Here is a 12,620-nt window from a genome sequence, read left to right on the forward strand (position 1 = left end):
TAAAATTTAACTTATTACATTAAAATTTTTCATTTTTTTGTTATTATTATTTGGTTACGGGGAGGCGCAAGTTAGACACTTGCCACAGGCGCTTCATACCCTCGTTACGGCACTGAAATCGAGTTTGAAAATGCAGCGAATACACGTGCTATTGCATAGGAATCGTCTGAGGCGTCTGACCATGATCAACCAATTCTACTTTCTGCATACATTCCTCGACAAAATAATAAGACACCTAGCATATTTTTAAATTTCTTATATTTAAAGGTGCAAAGTGTACACTCCGTTATATCCTGAATACTACATACTATCTCCAAAGTAAACACGCAAAATCTTAGGATTGTATCGCATACCATAGCAAAGTTAGAGAAAGATATGTGAACTCGGACTGACGTTGCTTCGACAATAGTATAAGACATTTGGCTTATTTTCCAATCATGTGACTTCTACCATTAAGTGTTCTACTGGCAACGTATTCAGACGTTGAATCTTGTGATTTTCTTACATTATAAGTACATTTATTACAATGAAAAATAAATGATAGGTCGAGGAAAGCAGTTAGATAAAAGTGAGGTCGATCGATTGGTTCTGTTGCGCACGAAAAAGTACAGTATTAATAAAATTGCGAAATTATTAAATAGAAGTAGGTGCGCGATATATAATGTGTTAAAAAATCCAAGTGCTCATGGAGAAACGGAAGGAAGTGGAAGACATAGCGTTACTTCCGAACGCGATAAACGTGCAATTTTGCGTGTTGCGTCGAATTTTAAGGACACAACAAGACAAATAGCCGAAGAAGCAGGTGTGAAAACAAATTTCAGAAATGTACATCGCATTTTACAAGGAAGTAAACACATTAAACGGAAGAAATTAAAACAACGGCCACCCTTAATGGAGAAACACAAAGCAGCACGACTAAAGTTCGCTTGTGAACAAGTCCACTGAATGAAAAACTGGAAAAAAGTCATTAGTAGTGTCCAGAAGAAGTTCAATCTAGATGGCCCTGGCGACTGGGCCTACTACTTTCATGATTGCAGAAAGGAAGAACTCCATTTATGTTACCCTCAAATGGGTGGTGGCAGTGTTATGATATGGGTCGCTATTGGTTACTATGGAAAAACAGATATAAACTTTTTATCAGGTCGGATGAATACTAATAAATATATTGAACTAATAGCAGATCAGTTAAACAAGCCTGTAGCTCGTACCACGCGCTGTCACTACATTTTTCAACAGGATAATGCAGCAATCCATACTGCAAAATCCGTGAAACAATTCTTTTCTTCAAAAAATGTTAATATTTTGGAATGGCCCGCTCATTCTCCCGATTTAAATATTATAGAAAATGTGTGGGGAGATTTGTCAAGACGATTCTACGCGAATGGGAGACAATATAATAACGTAAATGGACTAAAAGAAAGTATAAATCACAATTGGACACATTTAGAACAAAAACGAATCCAAAAGTTATATAAAACTATCCGAAAGCGATTACTAGATGTAATTCAATTAAAGGAGGTATCACAAAGTAGTAATTTTGTAGTTTTATTTGCTTAATCAAACATTTTTCTGTTAGTGTCTTATACTTTTGTCGAAACAATGTCAGTCCGTGTTCACATACCTTTCTCTAATTTTGCTGTGGTACCCGATACAATCCTAAGATTTTACATGTTTACTTTGGAAATAGTATGTAATATACAGGATACACAACGGAGTGTACATTTTCTACCTTTAAATATAAGAAATTTAAAAATATGCTAGGTGTCTTATTATTTTGTCGAGGACTGTATACTAAAGCACGCGTACCCAGCGAAAATTCGAAGTCGATTTTCTCGAAAACAAAGCCTCACATGAAAAAATTTTGTTCTATATTTTCGACTTATTTTTTCATGTAGAATCATCCCCTTTTCGCTTGTACCACCAGTTACCGAACACCCTGTATAATGAAATTACCTTGAAGAAGCTCTGTCTGATAAAGTAATATTTTCGCAGTACCATATAGTAATTGCGAAGAAAGGTAGAGGCTGAATCTGTTATGATTCATGTTACTTCCACGTCCACAAACCTTCCTTAATATTTCTTCACTGAAAATGAAATAAATAATAAGATTCGGAGATAAAATAAAACAAAAACGAATTAGTATATTTATATCTTTAATAATGCCAAGAGGCTTCCTACGTGATTATAATTGTCGAAACTCGAACTTTTCTTTCATATACAAAACGTTTATTGGCTCGCTGAACTCGCTTACTAGAACACCCTGCATGTGGAGTGCTTACACTTGATTAGTTTTTGTAAATCGGCTGACTATCGATAACTTGCAGTGTTACACGTTATGGTTCAATTATCTTGAGGAGATAGACTCGTTTTTCAGGATTGCAAGGATGCGGGATGCAGAGTTGGGCAAAAATTTAATCAACGATTGACGACTAAATTTCTACTTCAATCGTTAATTGCAAGTAACAATTAATCTCCTCGTTTAGTTGTTAAAAAATTGTGGTTAACGATTAAATACTTATTAATCGTTAATTTCGATTTTGACGAAATTATCAGAATATGTTTAACTGACAAAGATGCACAAAACGTATTTTTTAAATCTTCGATATAGGCCCACATAAAAAAGTTGTAAAATGCAACTTTTAGTATTTTTTCTGCAATTTCGATCAATTGCAATTTTTGATAAAATTTCTTTTCATATCCCGTAGTAAACTAATTGGCTCTAGCCTCCCAGAAAAGTTCAAATCATATAGTACAGTATTTAAAAAGTTATCGTCTGTTTTAGAGCGTTCGAATATTAATTCGAGTAACTGTAGCTATTTTCATAAAGCTGCGACAGCTACTGCCGAATAATGCAAATTATGCCTCGTAAACGTAGAAATAGGACTTTTGAGGGCGATCGCGGCCTAGATTGATTGCATATTAGACAGCGGATCTATATACAGAATAAAACTTTTCTACTTGAATTGCAACAAACTGGAGTGAAATTGAAATCTATTTTCTTTCTTAATATGTTCAATAGGTTGAAAATAATATAACAATATTTTTTAATTCTTCCAATGTTTTTATTATATTAAATAATACCTATTCATTTTTGTCATAAATGCATTAAATCCGCTGTCTAATTGTTAAAAACAACGTACTAATCGTACGAGGTGTTTCATGCGGTTTTTTACAACTTTTACGGGTAATACTATGATAATTTTAATGGCCTTCTTAGGGCTTCTTACATTTCCCATTTTTGCTGGATAATGTAATACTTCGATTGTAATCTTATTCGTTTCACTGAACGGATTTGCAGTGAATTGGAAAATAATTTTGAACTTGACTGTAGTGGTGCATATGATAAAATATAATCTACAGGGTGGTCATTTTATCTGAAGACATTAAAATATCTCGAGAACTATGCATCGGATCAAAACAAGTGGGCAATGAAAGTTGTTCGTCGCGAAGGGGGACATCCAATGATACCAAACTCGATCCCCACTACCACCCCCTGGGGGTGGGGATGGGTGAAGATAAAAAACTTAAATGGGAACCCCCATTTTTCATTGCAGATTTGGATTCTCCAGAAAAAATACACAAATTTGACCTAGGAGTTTTTCCATTTTGGTTCACAGATGGTTCACAAATGGACAAAAATCAAAATGGGTAAAAAATCGTTGAAAATTGGGGATATCTCGAGAAATACACATCAGACCAGAAAAATAAAAGTAGACGTATTTGATATTTTTAAGAATGCTATTCAATGACACCATACCCCACTTCCACCCCTTGGGGGTCAAGTTTAGTATCATTCGATGTCCCTCTTCGCGACGAACAACTTTCATTCCCCACTTGTTTTGATGTCTTCAGATAAAATGGCCACCCTGTATAATAATATGATAATCGATATTATCTAAAATATTTTTTAGCAATGGACAAGTGATGTATACACAGAAGATAAAAAATTAAATAGACTATACTACTATAAACACTGTAATTTTGTATTACATAGTCGAAAACATACAGCTGCACATGTAGCTTTTTTCATAAAGCTGCGACAGCTACATGCTGCCAAATAATGCAAATTAGGCCTCGTAATTGTAAAAATAGGATTTTTAAGGGCGATCGCGGCCTAGATTAAAAATTTTAATTTCAATGTTTACTTTAATGTTTATCTCAATGTTTATTTCAATTTAATTTTAAAATATTCAAGTAAATGCTATTCAGTTTAACGAGCTCATCACAATAACAAAAAATCAATAATACGTTCCATTTAAAAAAATGTTAGGGGAACCCCCCTTTCTCTCCCAAAAAGTTTAATACATACGAAATATTGTACTAGCCCTCCTTAACCATTTAATTAAAAAAAAATGAATCGGGTCCGGTCCAAATTTTCCACTGTGCGCCGACGCGACGAACAGTGGGCCAAACCGACGAAATCTGTGTTAAAAATCAAAGAACTTTCGATAGAAATGAGGTAGAGCGATGAAATTTTTTTTAAATTAAAGCTGAAGCATTGCACAACATGGAAAAAGTAGGGCGATTATGGTACGAACGTTTTTTAACCTTGAGAAAATTCGTTAAACATGAATTTCAAGAAATCGATTATGCAATATCCTGAGGTCGTAGACAAATTTTGAGACCAGATTTGAAATCAGCGTGAAAAAATCTACGGGAAATGAAGTACAGCATGTTCAAAAAAAAATTTTCCGTGCGTTGTATTGGAAAAACCACAATTTTCTTGAAATTGTGCAAGTTTAACGAAATTTCTCAACGTTAAAAAATGTTCTTACCATAATCTTCCTATTTTTCCCATATTCTGCAAAGTTTCAGCTTTAATTTTAAAAAAATTCATCGCTCTAACTCATTTCTATCGAAAGTTCTTTGATTTTGAATCGAGTTTCGATCAAATTGCCCACTGTGCGTTATCTGAGGAGGGGGTGTGCGTAAGTGACATTCCCCCACCGCCCTAAAAAAAAAAAGTAACGGAAATATTCAAGTTGTGCAAGTTTACGTGGACCACCCTGTATTTACATATAATATTGAATTTGCTTCAATGCCACATGAAACGTGGCAAAGACAAATTACACGGTGTTATTAATAATTTTAATTGAAAAATTAGTACTCCTGTAATTTTTATTTGGCTTAGAAATAATATTTTTTTGTCAAACTATTGGTAGTGTATAAAAACGTTACGGCCGTTACGCTAGACAACGTGTCTAGACGGGTCAATTAGAGTAATCAACTTAGTTAAAACTCGAAAACAAACGCATGTGGACAAATATAAAATAATAATTTTACCAGAGGTCAGCTATTTGAATACGTTCAAGTGTTCTTGGTTTGATAGTCTTCTTAAACATTTTCTTACTGAGAGTCGCAGCTAACCAGCATCGGGCCAGTTTTCCCTTTTTTCGAATAGAAAGAAGATTTCGGTCGTAAAACATTTCAAGTGTAATACTCGTTCTAATATACAAATGAAATGTAACAATGGGGTCAAATTCGAATCGTCACACGGTTTGTCGCGTTTGTTTCTTTCAAAAAGGAATAGAACGCTCGAACAGAAATGATCGCTGGCTCGAATAATCGATTTTTGTAGTCTCTGACCCTGACTAGCTTCAGATCTCCGAATGCGCATGTGCACACAAGGCCAGCGCGACGGAAAGCAATTTAAAATAGTTGCCGTGTTGCGGTATTAATAAAAAATTTAATAGAACGATTTTCAAAATCTTTTGTTTATGGGAAATCACATTGGCTCGAAAATCTGGAAAATGTCGTCGCCTGTTATCGCTTATGAAGGTATGTACAGAGACACTCTCTGTTTCATACATCATTTATAAATAGAATCACAGACGAGGTATCTCGTCGGTGACCGGTGGCACCGAAATTCTGAGCGTGAGCACTCTTGTATCCCCTTTGTCTGTGCATATATGTTTAATTCAGGCATCCACCGGTAGACGGCTATCGTGTTCTGTGTCCGTCTGTGGTAATTTTCGAGAAAATCGTAATTGGCCGTAATTATGGCAATATCTATGATATAGGCTCGATGCACAGAATCATTGTAAACATTTTTAGGCCAATAACATTTATTTTAGCCCCGTAGTTTCCGAAGTATGTAAGATTCTCTGTTATCGAATTTTCAAGTTTCACCGCCAAGTGGCGCTTTGTGCTGTTTTGATTAATGTATTTGTCAAGCAGTCAAGCACTGTGTACCACTCATAACCTCAAAACAACAGATGTAGACGAACGAAAAACGGAGAAAGTGAATATTTGGCAGAATGGCCGACGTACGCGATATATTGGACATCGAAGTGCCCACAACCAGTGAGCTGACGAAAGAGTCGATTATCGGAGCCGAGAAAAAGAACCGGAAGAAATATGAGTACAAAGTACCCAAACGACCAGAAGGTATGCACCGTGAGGTGTTTGCATTGTTGTGCAAGGACAACAACGATGTGCCACCGTTATTTCCTACGGACACAGCGAAAGGATACAAACAAGTCAGAGCAAAGCTCGGTATGAAAAAGGTTAGACCATGGAAGTGGACACCTTTTACTAATCCTGCGAGGACCGATGGCGCAGTCTTCCACCATTGGAGACGAGTCGCAGACGCTGGAAAGGAATATCCCTTTGCTAAATTCAATAAAAAGGTTCCTATTCCTACTTACACTAACGCAGAATACGTTCAACATTTAGTAACGAATGGGTGGACCAGAGCAGAAACGGATCACCTCTTCGATCTATGCAGAAGATTCGATCTGAGGTTTATAATAATAAAAGACAGATGGGATCGTACCAAGTTTCCCGCTAGATCTGTGGAGGATTTAAAAGAGAGGCAAGGAAATATTCTATATCTTTTTTTTATTTATCTTTGTTGTACACCTACTAATATATATATATTTTCTTCTTAATTGTTTAGGTATTATCAAGTATGTGCTGCTCTAACAAAAGCGAAGTCTCATAGTGATAAGGTGTATGTATTTGATGCAGAGCATGAGAAGCGTAGGAAAGAACAGTTAAAGAAATTGTTTGAAAGAACACCGGAACAAGTGGAAGAGGAGCAAATGTTACTGGCTGAATTAAGGAAGATTGAGCAGCGAAAGAAGGAAAGGGACAGAAAAACGCAAGATTTACAGAAGCTGATAACTGCTGCTGATCATCAAGCCGATCCAAGGAAGAATGAAAGGAAACCTACAAAGAAGAGTGGGGCTTCCTCTAGAAATAGACCAAACAAGACTGATACATCTCATGTAAATAATTTATTGTAAGAACGTTTCACGCGGATAATACAACTTGTATCTTTTATTTTCAGACTGTCGAATCGGCTGGCATCAAGTTCCCAGATTTTAAGAATAGCGGTGTCTCGCTTCGTTCTCAGAGAATAAAGTTGCCAAGTAGCTTAGGTCAGAAGAAAATGAAGGGTATCGAGCAAATGCTCAATGAACTGAGATTAGGTAGTTTACAATTTTTCTGTTTAATGTGTATTTTCATTATTTTCGATTGGATACTGATGCGGTTTCTCTTTCAGAATTGAATCCACCGCCCACAGAACAGATTTGCCAACAATTTAATGAACTTAGAAGCGACATTGTTTTACATTACGAGCTCAGAAGTGCTCTGTCAACTTGTGATTACGAGTTGCAATCGTTGAGGCATCAGTACGAAGCTCTTGCTCCCGGGAAGGTAACATTTTAGAGCCAACAGTCGGTTTTGCCGTCTATAATACTCTATGATCGTATTTTTAAAATTCTAGTTCAAAATATACATAGTAAAATACAATTTTCAGACGTTGACGATACCTCCAGCGCTGCTACCAAAAACCGAACCGGAAGTGAAAGCGGATATAATAGACGTGGTAGGATCTCCGAGCATGCCAACGATTACTTCACTCTGAAATGAACCAGTTTCTTCTCCTAGCTGTATATAATTATTTTATAAGCGTCGATGCGCGGTATTCGATATTTGGTAAGCTTGTTTCATGTGTTATACTTACTGTACCAGGTTTTATATTATGTCGGACAATGATTAAACGCAATTTGACGGATGTTGAAGTTGTTGTTAGTCACCCGGAGGTTGTCAGTCGACTAGCTTTACGGGAGTATCAATAGCAAACTAATTTTTCATTTATTTTGTAATAGAAATTCTTAAGAAATATTTTGTCAATAAAAACAGTTGAATTGAGAACAATTTTAGACTTGCTGCTACCTTAAAAAAGTTCTTGAACTTATTGAGATTAAATAGAAAAGACTACGGTAAGATTAATGGCAAATAGTTGAGATCAAAAACAATGAAAGAGAGGAAATAACGAGTCCTATGGAAATCACCGACACAGATTTCTCCGACAACGACTTGAGACGACCACGGTAGTAATCAACAGTAACACGATTTACAACGATATGCATATGATGTTCACTAATAAGGATGTGCTATCTCATCGATTATATACTTTTTCTTGATATAGTGAATGAGAGGACAGATTTACCAAGAAACATAGTGAAACCAAACCGAACAGAATGTATTTGTATATACACAATTGATATGTTCTTAAAAAGTATTAGATACAATATATTATTCTCAAAATAGCGAAAAGGAATTCCTTTTGACTAACAATGAATATAATAAACATTTCAAATACATTGGATGGACTGTACAACAACAAAAACATGTATGACAACGAAAATATTAACATAATAAATAACAAAAATTTGAGCTTCCTTCAATTAATTGCGCGATAAAAATAATAGTTGCAAGGAGAATAATATTCCCGTTGTTAATAACTTGCCTAGATCAATATAACAAAGATTTTAAGTACATTCGATAAATTGCATAACAAAAACATTAATTACATTAACTTTATTATAATCTAATATTGCGTGCTAATGCCTGCAAAAGATTTGTGCTGGTGTAATGTGTACGATTTCTGAGTATTTGTAGAATACGTTCCTCTGCAAGTCTATCCTTCTTCTTTTTCTTCTCTGGTTGTTCACCGACTGCTTGTTTTCCAGAATGATTTCAACAGTATGTTGCTCTTTTTGGATACTATTTATAATAGTAAATAAGCCGTAATCTCTCTCTATCAAACATTGCCATCGCCGGTGCCACGCTTCAACATTATTCTGCGTTCGAGGGAAATGGAATACTTATACTTACTATACTAATACTTGCATGAATGGAATACAATTGCTTCATAAATTTCGGAAGTGTTTTAAAGGTCCCGTCCATTAGCCAGCATTTACTCTTAGATAATATTTTTAAATTTTCCCACGTAGTGAATAGTATAATGCAGTGTGAACTATCTTTTACAACTTTTCCAAATTGCTCTCCATTTAGGGTTTTTGATCATTCTTCTGGCAAATACAATTCTGACATATATTTTGTGGTTCAGAAATTTTTAATTTTCTTCGTACATAGCGTATTTGTTCATTTAAATTCTTATCACTCGGAAGATATGCTCGGGTATACTTATTTATTTCTACTTTTAAATTTCTAATAATAACGCTAGGTTTTTCATTAGTGTTAATTGCAATTTTTTTCATTTTATTGCAAGATTTTAATATATCGCAACGTGATACCTCAGGAGCATGATTATGCTTCAGTGTATCATGCTTTCGGACAATGTGTTCATTATTAGAATATACTGTATTGGCTGTAGCTGTACAATCACAACCATTGCCATTTCTTCCTCTTCTTTCACACGTCCAATAGTATAAATCATTTCTGTTCCTACTTTTGTTGAATATAAAACCGTCTATACAAATCTTTACCTTCCGTTTACTTGATAATATAATTTCTGCAATAACAGAGTTATTACTTTTTGCAGAATTTGTACCTTCTACAGATGATGCTGACATTTTCTTCTTTAACTATTCAGTGCACTAACACTTTTACTTTTATGTGAAAATATAATTATTTCACAATAAGAATTGTAGTTGTAACGAATACGTACGATGCGACTCGGATCTCAACAATACGCTAACTGAGGTAATGTTTGTAGGAGAAATACGCAGTTGGCTAACGGTGTTGTGAAACGGGACCCATGGAAATCATCGACACAGATTTCTCCGACACGGTTTTCACCGCGACAAAATTTCATTAATTTTTTATTTATTAATTAATTAATTCAAGAACACTCGGTTTCGTATTTCGTTTTTCCACTGATTTTCATTCAATCCACATTAATTAATTAATTAATAAAAAATTTATGAGATGTTGTCGGTGAAAACCGTGTCGGTGATTTCCATGGGACCCTTGTCAAACAATGTTACTGTTGGTTATTACTGTGGTCGTCTCAAGTTGTTGTCGGTGAAAATCGTGTCGGCCAAAGCTACTGTCGGTCAAATCTGGAGTCGGTGAAATGTCGTCGGCGAAAACCGTGTCGGTGATTTCCATGGGACCCGGAAATAACTTAGATTGAGCGTGTGGGAGGGGGGGGGGGGTGTAAACAACAAAGAGGCTTACTTATATATCTGTGTATTTTATATTGTCGACAAAAAGTAACAATGTACGGTCAAACCGTATAATTTATCTACAACAATCTACAATAGATTACAATATGTTGTCTTGTTTCTTGTTGAGGGTTAGAGGGAGGCAGGAATTTTTTATTAGAATAACGGGGGAAAAAAGGGAAATTCTCGATGTGGGAAGGAGGGGATGGGTGGGAAACGGGAGGGTTTAAAAGTTTGTGGAGAGGAAACATGGTCGATGCAGGCCTTTCTTCGTTCGTGCTCCGTTAATCGCGATACAGTTGACTGTTTTATAATTCTATATTAAATTACTCGGTAGCCTCTAGCCGTACTTGGTACGGAATAATGCATATATATATATGTGTCTTCTGCTTCTTAATGATCGATAAAACCCACCGCCCGACTTTTCCCATCTACGCCGTGCCGTGAGGACTCTCTCGGTCAAAGTTAACTTGTTAAGATGAGAGCAGATAAAAAATTTGTGAAAGAAAGACAACAACGAAAAAAGGAAACACAACGTTGGGCATCGTTGACCCGTATATCCGATGTATTGTTTCCGAGATCGCGCATCCCCTCGTCTCCACCACTTGCACCTTTTTTTACCCTTCATGCAACACGCTGACGCTTCGATCGCGTTCTTCGGGAATCCAATTTTGAGCATTGCCTCAAAACTACCCCGGCCTCTTGAACCTTGCACGACACTCGGCGATTTAATTAATTCTCGAGGGAACCGGAGAATAATTCGTTCCTCGACGGGATACTTTAAAACTCATCAAAACGAACGAATAAATGCCGTTTTACTTCGAGCGCGTGACTCGATCATTCGGAAAGAATTCGATTCTGTGCAACCGGAAGCTGTTCTGACACGTTGCAACGCCAAATTCTTGTTGTGTATTCGGTTAGTGCAAAAGTTCGTGTTCGATTCTTTATTGTAGTACCTTTAATACAAAATCGGGTACAAACTTTTGCACTGATCCAATGTAATCCGCGACACAAAGGGAAGAAATTGCTTCATTCGGGTAGCTTCAACCCCTTGTCACGCGATTTATTTTACTAGAAGTAGCTATTAGGACTTCATTGCTGTTAATAATAAGAGAAAATTGAGACCGAGTATCTATACAACAGAGAAATAGAATATTCCTTTGTTTGAGATTCATCTGACTCGCCATTATAAGGGGTTGAAGAGCCTCGTCTTCGAGAGACTTGCACAATTTCATTGACTAAGCGATTTTCTGCAGGGATGCAAGTTAAGTTCGCAGTCATCTGATTTACCGTTGATCCTCGCGTACAAATAGCCTTTTAATTTATTGCGGATTAATTTGTGTGTGTTTTAGAGACTAGAATTCCGATTGACAAAGCTAACGAAAAATAGCATTCTCTTGTATCGCAGCGGAGAAACAAATGGACTAATTACAACAGTTTAGAAGGGAGACAAACAAGTCAGACAGGGGATGATGAACGATCGAGCGCGTCAGCATACCTATTGGTTTTTCAGGGGGTTGACGGTTTTTGCCACAGAGACGAGGAGAGGCTTGACCGGCGATTCTGGCACAGCAAACGGGTGGCGGGGTGAAATGAGGGAAAGAAATTGAGCCACGAATAAAGGAACGCCGCTGCTGCCAAACATACGTGTCTATATGTACATACATACACACTGCTATACATGTATACATGTACACACATACCGATAGCAATAATAGTAACAATAATTAGAATGCTAGTAGCCGTAATAATAAGCGGTGGACCGGGGACGTTCACGCTAATCGACGACCTTGCGAAGTAATTTACCAGAATTTGCACCTTTTCATTTTATATAGTTTCAACAAAGAATTCACTAACCCTAGAAAGACCCAGCAGTTTGTTTAGGGATATTTATTTTGATTCAATCCTCGTATACGTTCTTCGGAAATAGTCGCTCAAGTGGTTTTCGCATTTGTTTTTGTTTGTAAGTTAGTTTAATTTAATTAATGATATTTCGTTTTGAAACCGTAAATGTAAATCGCAGAGAAATCAAAGATTTTACTGTATGCAGAACTAGAAAATAGGTGAACTTTTACGCGAAGAACGTATGTTGGTTGGAGATGATCGTTCAATCTTGAAGACACAAGCAACGACGAATCATTTATTACACACAAATATCGTAGACAATATAAACAACGTACTTTCAACACGTTACCT

At 36.2% G+C, this 12,620-nt stretch overlaps 1 protein-coding gene across 2 annotated transcripts; it reads left to right on the top strand.

The window, feature by feature from the left end:
• Nucleotides 1-5,923: 5,923 nt before the first annotated feature.
• On the top strand, nucleotides 5,924-11,409 carry Dmap1 (DNA methyltransferase 1 associated protein 1). Of its 2 annotated transcripts, XR_013009006.1 has the most exons (6): nucleotides 5,924-6,814; nucleotides 6,899-7,229; nucleotides 7,292-7,433; nucleotides 7,508-7,662; nucleotides 7,766-8,342; nucleotides 8,441-11,409. XR_013009006.1 is itself a non-coding variant. In XM_076423864.1 (5 exons), exons 1-5 carry the CDS (start codon nucleotides 6,258-6,260, stop codon nucleotides 7,871-7,873), a joined length of 1,293 nt encoding a protein of 430 aa, XP_076279979.1. In that variant the 5' UTR covers nucleotides 5,924-6,257; the 3' UTR covers nucleotides 7,874-11,409. The 2 variants fall into 2 exon arrangements, 1 of the variants encoding a protein (XP_076279979.1); XM_076423864.1 differs by having other exon boundaries at nucleotides 7,766-11,409.
• Nucleotides 11,410-12,620: the final 1,211 nt, after the last annotated feature.

Source organism: Lasioglossum baleicum, chromosome 5 (genome assembly GCF_051020765.1).
Source record: "Lasioglossum baleicum chromosome 5, iyLasBale1, whole genome shotgun sequence".
NCBI lineage: Eukaryota > Metazoa > Arthropoda > Insecta > Hymenoptera > Halictidae > Lasioglossum > Lasioglossum baleicum.

Bases quoted from the DNA above. Each gene is read 5' to 3' on its own strand.
- Dmap1 (XM_076423864.1), top strand. From the start codon at position 6,258: ATGGCCGACGTACGCGATATATTGGACATCGAAGTGCCCACAACCAGT. The intron at 6,815-6,898 runs GCAAGGAAATAT...TTAATTGTTTAG, and splicing joins GTGGAGGATTTAAAAGAGAG to GTATTATCAAGTATGTGCTG. The intron at 7,230-7,291 runs GTAAATAATTTA...TTTTATTTTCAG, and splicing joins ACAAGACTGATACATCTCAT to ACTGTCGAATCGGCTGGCAT.